Raw genomic sequence first — 14,419 nt, forward strand, 5'->3', positions numbered from 1 at the left:
AAGGCAGGAGCTTGGGGGCGCGGACTGAGCGGACGAATTAGGGCGCAGGGCGGCAGGGGAAAAGCGCGGAGAGGAAGAGCCGCGCAAGGGGCGCACCGCTCACCTATTGTTGACACCACAGTGCCCACGAAGTAGAAGGCGCCAGGAAAGTCCCAGCGCGGACGCAGCGCGTCGGCGCGGACGCCGGCGGCCAGCGCGGCCTCGTAGTGCCGGAGGAAGGCGCGCAGCTCCGGCTCGGCCACGCCGTGCGCCGCGCTGAAGTTGCGCAGCGTGGCGCCCCAGCGCGCTCGCGCCTCAGCCTCGCCCGGACTCTCCAGGGCCGAGAAGACCGTGGCGCCCGCCACCAGGTAGAGGCCGATGAGCGCCGCCAGCAGCACGAAGCGGCCGGTGTCCTCGTTGAGGTGCGAGCGGCGGCAGCAGCAACAGCAGCAGGAGGGGCGCGGCAGGCGGCGGCGGCAGCGGCGGGGCGGGGGCCGGGGGCTGCGGGAGGACATGGTCCGGAGCTCAGCCCCGGGGCCCGGGTGGCGCTCGGGGCCCGGGCCGCGACATCTCCCCGCGGGAGCAGGAGCGTGAGGACGGTGACCAGGGCTCGGGGGCTGCTGCGGAGCCCGGACGGCGGCGCGCCTCCGCCTTCTCCCCGGCTCTCAAGCCACACACGGGTTCCGAGGCCCAGCGGGCGCCCAGGCTGGGGCGCTCTTGCTGGCGCCCCGACGCCTCGTTGGCTCCTGCGACTGCTTATCCGCTGCCCTCGGGTGCGGGGTTCCGCAGCTAGGCCCCTGCCTCCCTGTGGCCGGCGTCCGCGGGACCCCGGGCCTCATACTCCTCTCCGGACAGGCCGCGGGCTGCGGGCGGGGCAGACTGTGGAGCCCGGACGCCTAGGACCACTCCGCGGCAGCCGGGCGCGGAGGGGGTGCCCGGGGACGTTCCATGAAGCGTCCTGGCTTGGTGGCTCTCAGGCGCCGGGCGCGCGGGCAGTTCTCCTCGTGCCCCCGGGAGGCTGAACTGGCGGCGTCGGCTTCGGAGCCTTGGAGCCAAGCAGAGTCCGGGGAAGCGCTCCCTTCCCAGCTCCAGCCCAAGAGGCGCCCGGCCCGGAGAGGCGGAGTCAGCGGCTCCCGGGGCGGGGTGTCGGGGAGGGGTGAGCTAGGGAGGGTGGAGAGTTTGGGTTGCGGCGACGCCTCCGGGCCGCTCTGGAGGCGCAAATGCGGGCAGCCGGGCAGGTGTCCGACTGCGGTGCTGGCAGCCACCTCACCAGGGAGCTCTTCTAGTCTTCCAGCACCTTGGCTCCGAAATCCCTTCCTTATCTCTCGCCGCCGGGCAACTTTGTGTAACTTGAGCGCGCTCTGCGGTCTCGAGGCTGGGGTCGCACCACGCGAATCCTCGACACCGGATTCTGGGGCTCCAGTCCTAAGTTTAAGTTCCCTTCGCTTTCTCCTTTGTCCTGCATCAGAGCGCAGCGCCCGGACGCGGAGGGTGCTTTGGGGGAGGTGTTTGCCGGGCTCTGGGAGAACCGGGGCGTTTGCTCCCCCTCCCGGCCCGGCGGGCGGGCGGCCGCGTCAGCACCGCGGACAGCGCATCGGTGCCGCAGCCGGGGCGCGGGCGGCGGCGCCGGGACGGCGGGGGCGGGAGGCGCGGGGCGAGGCTGCTCACCCGCTGCGCCCAGCTTCCTCAGACCCTCCGGGGCTGCTGCTTCACCTCCCGCGGTGCCCCGTCCGGAGGCAGGTGCAGGCGGGGTGGGGACGCTGCGGAAAAGACGCGGCAGAGTCTGGTGCGGTTGGGGGCCAGCAGTGCCACCAAAGGAGGAGGCGCCCAAAGCCGGGCGGACTGCCAGGTTTCTTCTGGCCTTACCCCGCTCTCTGAACCCTCCAGCCCGGGAAAGGGGTTAAGACACTGGGAGAGTGGACAGGGGGAGAGGAGGTGCTGGGAAAGCTCATTAGCGTCTCCTTCGAGGCTGGCGCTGGGAAGGTAGTGCTCTGCAGCGCCGCCGGGAAATGTTCGCTCCCGGCCCCAACTCGACCCGGAAAACGGGTGGATGCTGCGCGCGAGCCTGCGGATGGGCTGGGGTGGCGAAGTTCTGTGGCTAGGAGCGCACTCTGTACCCGCCGAAGCCTTTGTGTTCTTTAGGGCAACCAGCCCCTTTTTCCTGCCTCCGCTCTCCAGCCTTCCTTCTGCTGGCTGTGTGGACAGGAACCCTAGTATGAGTGAAACTAAAAAAAAAACAAGCGTGTGTGATGGTGACTGCATTTCTGTACTTAAGGTGCGTGGACTGCACCTCCAGGCCTCCTCCATCCCCAGTGCCCAGCTGTGTGGCTTCCACAACGACTACTCAGAGCTAAGGGCTGCCCGATGCGGAGGGGTCAAGTGTCGGTTTGCCCTGTGAGTCTTATGTCTGTTCTGGCCCCTGAGGCCCCCCCCCCCCCCAGCATTCCACAAAGCAGCGTTCTCTCGCGCCCAGCACACACTGAGGGCTAGGCTGGTGGTAAAAGAGCTTCTAGAAAGTTGGAAAGCATCTGACTTGGTGCCGGGTTTCTCAAAAAAGGGCACATTAGAGACTCGGGTCATCCGGGAAACATTGGTCCGTTTAGCCTGCCTTGACCTCTGGTCAGCCAGGGGGCAGCTGGGGAGAGACTCCACCCCGAGCTACCAGGGTCAGGAGGAGCTCCCTGACACTGGCGGCTGTTTTGCCAAAGTGCGGCCAGGAAGAACATTTTATTCATTGCAAGCTAAGCTGTTGCCTGCTTTGCCTGAGCGTGGTGGGAACCTTGTGCAAACGCATGCGGTTAGCATTGCAGACTGCTGTTGCTGCCCTCACCCGTGTGTCAGCCCCAGTTCCTTGCTCTTAGGAACTCCCTCAAGCGTGGTCCACTGGGGCTGAATTCCTTTTTCTCTCCTTTCGAGGCAGCTGTGCCTGAGGGATGTCAGTCCAGGAACTGGAGCCTGCGGCGGCGTTGAAGGGCACTGCCAGGCCCCCTGTATGCCCAGTCTGCCAGAGCAGGGACAGGGTGCTTCGCTGCAGTGTGCTGTGCCTCTGGGACCAGCTCCCTGTCCATCTGGCACAGGGCCTGCCTCATCCTCCAAACGTGTTATTCTAGTTTGATTAGCTGCAACCCCCTGGCATCAGTGTCTATTCCAAAGGACCTCATCCATCTATTTAATGGTGAAATGATGAGTTCCCTGCTCACAGGCACGGGTCCGTTTGGGAACGAGCCCTGTGATGAATGTGGCTTTTGCCCACTGATAGATATTCGAGCCTTTGACTTCCAGCTGGCTCTCCTCACTGGCTTTACATCAGCCTGGAGTTGCTGTTAACAGCTTCATGAGGATGGGCCGTGTGCCTCTGATGCTCTCCTGCCAAAGTCCATCCTACCTCCACCTGCCGGTCATTGCTGTGACCTTACCTATGTGATTTGATGGTGACACTCTGCTAGTCCCTACTCAACCCAATTGGAGTCCTGATTCATATTCATTCTCTCTCTCTCTCTCTCTCTCTCTCCAGTCCTCAAATACAAGTTCAACGACAGACACCTTTTTCTCCAGGGGAAAAAAAATCCTTTGTAGGACATTTTTGAAAGATTTTGTATTTATTTGAAAGGCAAGAGTTATCAAGAGTGGGAGAGACAGAGATTTTCCTTCCACTGCTTCCGTTAAAATGGCCACAGCATCCAGGGCTTGGCCAGGCTGAAACCAGGAGCCAGGAGCTTCATCCAGGTCTCCCACATGAATGACAAGGGTCCCAATACTTGGACTGCCTTCTACTGCTTTGCCAAGCGCATTAACAGAGAACTGGATTGGAAGTGGAACAGCTAGGAAATGAATTGGCACCCACATGGGGTTTCAGCCACACAGGCAGTGCTTAATTTGCTACACCACAAAGCCAGCCCTGTTTATAGGAAATTTTGACCCAATAACTTTGGTGCTGTCACTTCAACCCTGACTGTCATACAGCAAAAAAGTTCAGGTACAGCCTCTTCTTTCTGTTAACTGTGTATCTTTCTGTAGTTTGTATAAACACATCCACACGCACTGTGAGAGCATTAGCAAAGTTAGGTGAATTAAAATGCAACCAACTGGCAACTTCCCCCCCTGCGTATTCACCCAAAAAGATATATCTCCACATAAGTTTGCATTGTTGTTCATAATAGTAAAAAGGAAATGCAATCCACAGGTCCATGACCTAATCAGCAGATAGATAAATGTAGAATATGCATGTGATGAAATATGCATTAATACATGGAAGTAAAATACTGATACCTGCTGCAACAGGCTTGAATCCGGAAAACTGCACTGAGTGGACAGAATCCATGGGGCTGGTGCTGTGGTGTATTGAGTAGAGCTGCTGCCTGCACAGCCAGCATCCTATGAGGGTATGTGTTCACGTCCCAGGAGCTGTACTTCCCATCCAGCAACCCGCTTGTGGCCCAGCAAAGCAGTGGAGAATGGCCCAAAGGTTTGGTTCCCTGCACCTGTACAGGAGACCTGAAAGAAGCTCCTAACCCCTGGGACCTTAGCCATTATGGTCATTTTCCGGGGGAACTGAACCAATGTATAGAAGATCTGTATTTTCGTGTCTCTGTCTCACCCCCTTTCTCTCTCTCCTCTATAACTCTGCCTTTCAAATAAACAAATGAATTTGTTTTTTTAAAAAAGAAACCAGCCACAAAATGCTACATATTATGTGATTGCATTTGTATGCAATGTCCAGAATCCATTGAGACAGAGGCCATTTAGCCATTGCTTAGGGCTGAAAAAATCGCAGGGAAATAGGAGTGACTGTGATGGGCATGAGGTTTCTTTTGGGATTGAAAAAAATATTCTAATGTTGATTGCAGTGAGGATCGTATAACTTTGTGATGATATTAAAAAGTATCAAATAGTACATCCTAAATGGGTGAACTGAATGTGAGTTATCTTCCAATAAAGGTGAGATGCATATAAATGCAACTGCTTCAGAAAATATATTTTAAAAAATAGTCAATCTGAAGGAAAACAATTTCCTTAAAATAGCAGGAGAAATCAGAAACAATTTAGTTGTGCTATAGAGAAAATTGGTTATGGAGTTATAATAAGGTAGTATGTTCCAGAAAATACTTTCTCTTACAAACTAATCTGTGTTAGTACAATTTTGATTTAAAATTCCGCATTCCAAGTGCAAGATTTAAAATGTTCAGGGTATCTTCAAACTTCTTTGATCTTCCTGTTCTCAGAATTGTAATATCCATCTTTTGCATTATTCAGTGGCAATTAGCTATATAACAAAATCCTTTTTTTTTTCCAATATGGAGAAGCTAATCATCTCTAGTTTGTGAGGGTCACTTGAGTTTCCTTCTTAGTTGTACAAATGCAGCAGGCCACCTCCCTCCCCTCCCCCGTTTATCCTGGAATTAGAGTTTCCTAAAACCTTTCATGTGTTAAGTGCTTTGGCAAATGGTTGCTCACATCATGTTTCACAGAGCTGGTGAAACGGAAACTGGAGGAGTGAACCTGTTTTACCTGGAGCTGCTGGAAGGGGAAAGCAGGACACCTAGTCTCCCTTGCATCTAAAGTCAGGAATCCTTGTGGCAGAAAGGTGGAAGTATGTTGGGGGAGGGACAAAATAGAATGTGGGTCAGACTGGGTTCGGTTGCAACATACAAGGGCTTGGACTGGGTGCCAGCTGGGCTGGGCTAAGCTATAGCCCCCACCAACCTGAGCTGGAATTGGGGGTGGGCCAGGCCAAGCCAGGCTACAGCACCCACTGGCAAAAACTGAGGTGAGGCAGACCATGCCAGACAGGGCCATCACACCCAACCAGCACACGTGAGAACTAGTGGGGAGGGGGTAAAGCTGGTAAGGGGAATGTGTAGGGCTCCCTTGCTGGATCACCTCTCCAACTCTTAAGCTAACCAGCGGGACTTGTATTTCCACAGGGTTGGGCCCACTTATTCCCCACAGCATCTACCCCTGGGCCTGGTTCTCTCGCATGCTGATTAGTGTCATGACCCTGCTTAATGTGACCCATCCCCTGTTCCGACACTTAGGTACACGGATCTAGCCCTGCCAAACAGGTCCCCAGCCATAGCTTTCATGTGGGCTGGCGTGTGGCAGGGCGTGTGGCAGTCAGCGATATTGTGTGCTAACAGCCCATCTCAGGGCTCCCATGTGGGCTGGTGAATCAGTCTGACCCAAACAGATCTTATGGACTCTCCCCTCCAAACCACCAGGTCTCTGTTCCCATGCTTGCCTGCAAGTTCAGTGACCCTGTCACTGGGAGTCACACAGGATTCATTCCTCACCTAAATGCACATTGACCTTATCCATGGATGTGCCTAGGCAGCAATTATATACCCCAAAGACCCTAGAGTTTGCTGCCAGGTGAGCAGTGGGCAGAGCCCAGCGCCACTTGGCACACTGGCTGCCCAAAGCCCAGGACTTGTTCACTGCGTGGCAGCAGTGGCAATAGCCAGGGTCCCAAGCATTGAGTCCGACATGGCTCAGGTAACCCTCGCAGCCGCCACGCTGCTGAGGGCTCCCTCTACCCAAGCCCCACGGCTGAACATGTCCTTTTACTTTTGACTGGAAAGTGTCCTTGGGTAATCATTGAGTTTCTTTTACACAGCCTGTGGTTGGATTGTGCGAATCTGTGTCTTAAAACTAAACTTTTAGGGAATTCCTATGACTGTTGAGTTGCCTCTTGGCTTTTTCTAGGTAATAAATAGTTATTAAAGCCCTACGTGTGTGTGTGTGTGTGTGTATAATGAACTCCACTCTCCCTGCATGAGCTTAGATTCTGACTGGGGATACACTTGCACATGTTTGTTGTGGTCAGGACCAAGGCACAGCAAATACAGCTGGGAGTGAATGGCGTGGTGTTCGTCGTGGACCCTCAGAAACGGGAGCTGATAGTAAGGGCTGCAGGAGTCAGAGGAAGCTTTGGACAGCAGCAGGTGCACTGGATCTGAAAGATGGAGGCAGTTTGGCTGGAATGGAAGAAAGGAGACCTCCCATCAGGTGCAAATGTGCCAACAGAGCCAGCATTTTGTGTTGATGGGATCTAGTTGTGAACAGGGCAGAGGAGTGGAAGAGGTGACCTCATTGGCTGGCTTCTCGATCTGACTTTAGTGACTTCTGTTAACTGACCCTGTGAAACCTAAAAGAAGTGTTTTCCTTCCAGAGGGAGAGTCAGGTATTCAATGTAGATGAATTTGGGCCGTATGATAAGTGTTAGTGTGAGCTCTTAGTGTTTGCACACACCCCTGGACAGAGCCAAAGCAGGACAGCTGAGGAATGAATTAGGGGTGCAGTCAGGTGCTCTGGTGGTACTAAGTCCTGCCTGTGCCTGTTTCCACATCTGTCTCTATTAAGAATGCACTGTGCCATCTGGTTGTCGCCATCATATTTGAGAATTAGAGGGGTCATTGATCACTGCCTATTTACAAGACATTCAGGAATATAGACCAGGGTCACAGTGTGAATGGGAGCCTTAAAGGCTACAAGACAAGGTTTCTGCCTCATAGTCTTGTTCACAAAGCTGTTGGTTCCTTGTCTAAACATCTCCACAAAGTCCTTTTGTCCAAAACTCAATTACTCTGGACTAAGGGGTTATTTTGAAGTATCTATTTCAACTCTGTGTTGTTTTAAAATTCAACTCATTTTTTTTTGTTTTAAAGGTAAAATGTGTACAAATACATGCATTCATTTTTACCTCAAATAGATTTTGATGTAGCTTTTTATGATTATATAAGCAATGGGTAATTAACTTAGAATAATTAGAAACTCCAGAAAAGCCAATTAAAATAAAAATGATTCCAAGTTGTATTCCATTCTCTAGAGAGAATTACTGTTCCCACTAATGACTCTTCTGCCTAATCGGCTGTCTCATCCTGTCATCTCTCTAAACTGTACATGCTGTACATGCATATGCCCTATTTTCATTCAAATTAAGGGATTTAAATTTTTTTATTTACTTTTGCTTGAAAGGCAGATTTGCAAGGAGAGATGGAGAGAGATAGAGATCTTCCATCCACAGATTCACTCCCCAGATGACTGCAATGGCAGGAGTTGGGCCAGTGTGAAGCCAGGAGCTTCTTCCAGGTGTCTTTTGTGGGTGCAGGGGCTCAGTGATCTAGGCCATCCTTCTCTGCTTTCCAAGGTATATTAGCATGTAGTTGGTTTGGAAGTAGAGCAGCTGGACTCAAACTGGTGCCCATATGGGATGCCAGCACCACAGACAGAGGTTTAACACACCATGCCACAGCACCAGCCCTGTTAATTAAATAATTGATTAATTATTTTTTGATGTTTACATAATTGATTAGAGTGGGAAGGGTCAAGGATTAGAGGAAAGTGAGTGAGCCTATTATTTCCAAATTTTCTTCTTCTTTTCCTGTATCTGGGGGAAGAGAGAAATATGGGGAGAAGCTGCACCCAGCTTCCTACCTGTCTCAGTACCCAGGGATGGGGAATGGTCACTTGATATCATCCTAGTGCCAGAGTCCAGCTCCAGCTGAGTTCGGAGCTTGAGAAGGGTGCGTGAAATAGGCGTAGAGAGAAGAGAAACGGACCACTACAATTCCAAGATCGTTGTGGACCATGCGAGAAAGCTGTCCACTTTATTTATACAGAAGCAGTACAAGGTTTTCTTTTAGGGGCAATTTGACATAGGCTCAGGGGGGCACAATTTACAACAGCTTGAGAGGTGAATGAGGAAGGATTCCACATTCCTTGCTTATCTCGACTTGCCAGTCCCTACCTGCTCTCCTCAAGTTTGGGTTCTATCCTTGGCACCGCCTGTGACAACCAGGCCCCTACCGTGAATTATGTATGGGTTATTAAGTCTGGGGCCTTGGTTTATGGGGATTGGGGGTCATTGGCACTGAAAGTCACGTTGGCCATTAGGCCTGCAAGTTCATACAGTTTGTTAGCTAGACAAGTCAAGCAAGAGTTATAACAGCGGAAAAATTGCAGTTAGTAATGAGCATGTTTACTCCATATAACTTTCAACTCTACAATGGACAAGTGAATGTTTCCAGAGATAATTCTGCAATTGTTTCACCTTAAGACAGGGCATTATCCATTCTGATGTTGCAGCCAAGAATTTCTCAGTAGACAACACATTTTAATCAGTAATACATTCCTACTACAATTCTTATTTTACAACTTATCCATCACTTAATGGGAAAAATACATCAAAAGAGAAAAAACATAAAGATCTAAGACAAAAAGATTCAAACATTAGATCCCTCTACAACTGCAGGCTCTACAACCTCATAAACGATCAAACAGTAATCAAAAGTATATCTTTATGATGTTAGTAAAATCACTCTATATTTCCTGTAGTTAAAAGTTATGAAAGCAGCTAAAACAACTACATCTTCTATGTTCTGAGAGTTGCAAGGACAGGCTAACCTTTAGGGTCATAATAGCTATATTTTTTGTCATAGCAGGATGGCCTTTAGGGTCACAGTAGCTATAATAGGATAACCTTTAGGGTCACAGTAGCTATATTCTTTGTCATAGCAGGATGGCTTTTAGGGTCACAGTAGCTATAACAGGATAGCCTTTAGGGTCCCAGTAACAGGATAGCTTTTAGGATCCCAGTAGCTGTATTTTTTTTGTCATGGCAGTTTCAGCCCATACTCTCATCACTTACATTAGTTTGTAAAATTCTTATCCAGCCATTTCCCAGAAAGCATGATAAATGTGTAGGCCAGGTTTCATGGCAATGAGTAGGCACACAATGAGGTGTCTAGAAACAGTATGGGCTTAATTGTACTCCTGTGCGCAGTTAAAGGCCCACTCACCAAGACATTATCAATAACATTAACTCTTTTTTTTAAAAAGATTTATTTTATTTTTATTACAAAGTCAGATATACTGAAAGGAGGAGAGATAGAGAGGAAGTGGAGTTGCCGGGACTAGAACCAGCGGCCATATGGGATCAAGGCGAGGACCTTAGCCACCAGGCCACGCCGCCAAGCCCCAATAATATCAACTCTTAAGCTCCTGTTGGTTGCAAAAGCCATCTCACAGGGGCAAACAATGCCTCAATAGATTACAAAATTCTTAGTGGGGTGGTTGAGTGTCCATGCAAAAGGGGATGAAACTGTGTCAAGGTGGTCATAGAGAAATCCGCTGGGCCCTATCAAACAGCTGGAAGCTCCCCCGGGCCCTGCCAAGCAGGGGGAACTGTTCTCTTCACCCCTTCACATTATTCACACCCACTGCACAGACCCCAGCATCCTAGGGTCCCTAATGTGGAGCATGCTGTGAGAGTTCTGCTCAAGTGGTTTCAATAGTTATGAAATGCTGCCGATCTCACTGATCCAAGGATGAGGAATTCCTTTCAAGGTTCATTGGCTGACATAGTCAGCCATTTACCCAGATATTTGCTGTCAACGCTTGGCTGGGAGTTGACCAATTTGTTCTCCCTCCTCCCTCTGTTATGGTACCAGATGTCCTTTGCAGGCTCCAATGGACTGCCATATCCTCCATGTGCATCTGGGTATGCTTTCCACTGCTCCATTTAAGCTGCTGAGGAGGACCAGCTGTGACACATACACTCCACGGTCAGACCACAGACCCTGCAGTTCTCTCCATGGTTGGAGTTCTGAGTCCAACAGTTCAGTTGAGGGGCTCCCCGAAGAAACTTCATCTGAAATGATCCCAGGGCTAACTCTTGTATGTGCTTGCCAGTATGGGGTCAAGCTCATTCTGTCACTCACATCAGTCTATTCACACACTAGTAGTTGCAATTTCTGGGTCAGTTCTGTCTCAAACCCTATTTCTTACGTAAACCAATGGATGCTGCGGCCTGACCTGGCGCACCACACACTTGGTCCTCATGTATACCAACAGGAGCTGTAGCCTAGTCAGAGTGACTCCCAATAACTCCCACTAGGCGTCCCCCAGACCTGGTTCCTGTGCTTGCCAATATGTGCAGTAGATTGGTCCAGTCTGTTCCATGTGCAATTCAGCTCTCATACATATCAGTGGGTGTTGGAAAGCCTAGTTTAATCCAACCAGTCCCACTCTCCAGCCCATACTCATGCCAGTGGGTGCTACCACCTGTCTAGCCAGGCCCACCCCCAGTCCTGGTTCTCAGGTTTGCCAGTGGGAGTTGCAAGCCATCAGAGAGGTACCCACAGTTTCCCTACTGAGCCCATTCCTAGTCCTGGATCTTACACTTTCCAGGTGGTTCTGCAGTCTAGGTTGACAGGATTTGCCCCCAGTCCCAGCACTTACCAGCCAATACTACAGCTAAGTCCAATCAGCCTGCTCTTACTCTGACTCATACATGCACCAGTTTGCCCAGCCTGGCTCTCCCCCAACTCAGTTCACATGCAAGCCAACAGTATTGTAGTTCTGCCCGGTCTGGTTTGTCTTCGATCCCAATTCTCAACGCTTGCTAGAGGGAGCAGTGGTCCAGCAGGGTGTACCCGTACAGCCTCCATACCGGGCTCACACCCCTACTTCTACATCACATGTGTGCTGGATACTATAGCTCATTCTGGCATCGCCCACCTCACCTTGACATTTATTGGCAGGCACTGTAGCCTGGCCCAGCCCAGTCTGCCCCCAATTTCAGCTCATGCTGGCAGGTGCTGCAGCCTACCCCAGCCTAGCCAGCCCCCAGTCTTGCCCCTAAGGTAAACTGGCTGGTGTTGCGACTCAACCCGGCTTGTTCTTCACTCCGTCCTGGTTTTCAGATATGTTGGTGGGTGTAATGAACAACTTGCTTCTCTTCCCGCACCCCCACCAGACCAGACCCGTACGCATGCTGGTGAGTACTGTAACCTGGCCTGGCCTGGGCTGTACCCTGTCTTGGTTCTTACATTCATCTGCAAGGACTGCATCCTGACAAAGGAGTTCCCCAGGCTCCTCTATCAGGGCTCCTCCCAGTGGCAGATTTCACACACACCAGTGGGTCCTTGACCCAGACTGACATAGTCCACCTCTTGTCCTGGCAGGAACAGTGGCCTTGCCCAACCAGCCCACACCCATTCCAATTCTTACTGTTTGGTGCTACAGTCCAGCCACACCTAGTCCATGCTCAGGCACAGCTCTTGTGTAGTTCTATTTAAAGAATATTTTATATACTGATTTAAACTCTTTAATTTAATGTAAATCACTCTGAAATATTTTAAGCATTCCAAGGCAAACATTTTTATTGAGCACCTAATGGGTTCCCTGTGTTAGCCAAGATAACTGGTATTGATCAGTGAACATGGGATTTACTTTGCTCTTATGTTAATATGCACATATAAAGTGTCATTTGTTGCACATTGTCCTCTTAATGACGTTTCAGCTGAATGTCACGTTGACAGAAGTCGGTAGTTGTTGAGGTTTCCTCTTCCTTCCTGTCCTTTGTTCTTTTTTCATCAGTCTTCTGTTCTCCGTTAGAATGTCGATAAGTGCTTAGGTTTGCCCTCTTGATAGGATTGCTTAGTTTCCATCCAAATACAATCCCTATCACTTTCTTACCCAGAGAATTCTATTTTGTTTGGGACATCATTGGGCCCAATTAAAAGACCTTATTTTCTGGTTTTCTGGTTTCCTTTATAATTCGGTGAGACATTATTTTTCTGTCTAGCGAGATGTTTTGTGAGTTCTCAGGAAAGTTCCATAAAGAAAACAGCTCCATTGGGAAGGGGAGCCCTTCTCCCTTCCACCAGTACTCCTTAACCAATCATGTTGTCTAAAATGTGGATGTGATGGCTGGGGCTCCTGCTGCCACCTTGCAACAGGAGGTGACTTTGAGGATAGAGATGCCGTAGAGTGGAGGAGCAGCACATTCCCTCCTCCTGGTCTTATGTTGTAGGAGAGAATTAACCTTTGTGTGCTTGATCTGATATTGTCGGTTTGCTAACTGAATAATCAGAATACTCCAAAACCTGTGCTTGGAGAGTGCCTGTGATGGGAATTTACTTTCAGATGTGGTGAGAGTCTCCACAGGCCTGAGCTCTTCATTTTTTTTCACCTTTTCTCTCTTGCAGTCTTCTCATTTATCTCTTCTCGGCTGGCTTTCCTGTGGATGTTTTTTTTTTTTTAAGATTTATTATTTTTATTACAAAGTCAGATATACAGAGGAGGAGAGACAGAGAGGAAGATCCTTCGTCCGATGTCTCACTCCCCAAGTGAGCCGCAACGGGCCGGTGCACGCCGATCTGAAGCCAGGAACCTGGAACCTCTTCCGGGTCTTCCACGCGGGGGCAGGGTCCCAATGCATCGGGCCGTCCTCCACTGCTTTCCCAGGCCACAAGCAGGGAGCTGGATGGGAAGTGGAGCTGCCGGGATCAGAACCGGCGCCCATATGGGATCCCGGGGCTTTCAAGGCGAGGACTTTAGCCACTAGGCCACGCCGCCGGGCCTGTGGATGGGTTTTTTCCCCCTCTTCAATTTCTATTCCTGCAACTGAGAAGAACAAAATATCTGATAACTTTCTAATCTCCAAATACTGTGGTGTCAGGATTAATAGCAAAAACTAAGGTGGGAGGGAGCTGGTCTTGGGCCTGGGAGCTGAGACATCCGCCTCCATCAGGTTACCTGCATTCGGTTTCTGACTCTGACTTCCTACTCCAACTTCCTGCTAATGCAGCTCCCGGGAGAGCGTGGTGGTGGCTCAAGTGACTGTGCTCTGCCACTTGTGTGGGAGACCTGGACTGAGTTCTTGGCTCCCAGCTTTGGCTCAGCCCAGCCCTGACTGTTACAGGCACCAGGGACTGAGCCAGCCAATCAGAGCTTCCTCTGTCTGCATTTCAAACAGAAATGCCGGCAAATGAAGGAAAAGATGCCTTGGAGCTGCCATAGCAAACAGCCTGTCATTTGAACAAATTTGAGGTCTAACAACCTTGAACTGAAATTTTGAGACTTCAAGCACTCATTTTAGTTTGGGAACTTTTAAGAAAAAGGGTGAGGCCTGGAGAAGGGGTGGAAGGCAGCTGTGGAGAAGGAAAAAAGCTCGGAGAAGTCACAGTCTTGTTTCCTAGACTGCACTTTGGATTATTACCCGGGTTGTAAAGTGTGAGACACTGGAAAAGACAAGAGATTTGCTCATGAGACACTAGTTAAGACTCCTGGGCTGAAAAGGATTCGCAGCTTAGAACATCATGCTCAACTTTCAGAACTGAGAGGGAAACTGGGACTAACCACCTTTTTTTCCGCTAGTGGCCCAGAAATGAGCCTTGGCGGAAGGGGAAATTGAAGGCGGATATGGAGTGGAGGTGCCATCTCCAGGGGTAGGAATGGTAGAAACAGGTGAGGGATGGGGAGGGCAGATGCCTGTCGGGAGAGTGGAGATACATTGGAGGCATCTGGCACCAGGACTGTCTTCTTGGAAGACGTCTTCTGTCAAGCTGAGTGTGTGCTTGTGTTGTCCCTCCTTCCTCCCTCCCTCCTTCCAGTTACACTGCCTGCATGCTGTGACAGGCCCTGTACCTGTGTTAAG

The 14,419-nt window shown here is 50.6% G+C and overlaps 1 protein-coding gene across 1 annotated transcript in view; it reads right to left on the reverse strand.

Annotated features, from left to right (window-relative positions):
• Nucleotides 1-1,057, reverse strand: part of KCNK12 (potassium two pore domain channel subfamily K member 12) — a 38,043-nt gene extending 36,986 nt beyond the window's left edge. The window contains exon 1 of the mRNA XM_004590666.2: nt 104-1,057. Within this exon, the coding sequence (XP_004590723.1) occupies nt 104-494 (391 nt within the window). The 5' untranslated portion in view covers nt 495-1,057. The remainder of the gene's footprint in view (nt 1-103) is intronic.
• Nucleotides 1,058-14,419: the final 13,362 nt, after the last annotated feature.

Source organism: Ochotona princeps, chromosome 8, assembly GCF_030435755.1.
Source record: "Ochotona princeps isolate mOchPri1 chromosome 8, mOchPri1.hap1, whole genome shotgun sequence".
Classification (NCBI taxonomy): Eukaryota; Metazoa; Chordata; class Mammalia; order Lagomorpha; family Ochotonidae; genus Ochotona; species Ochotona princeps.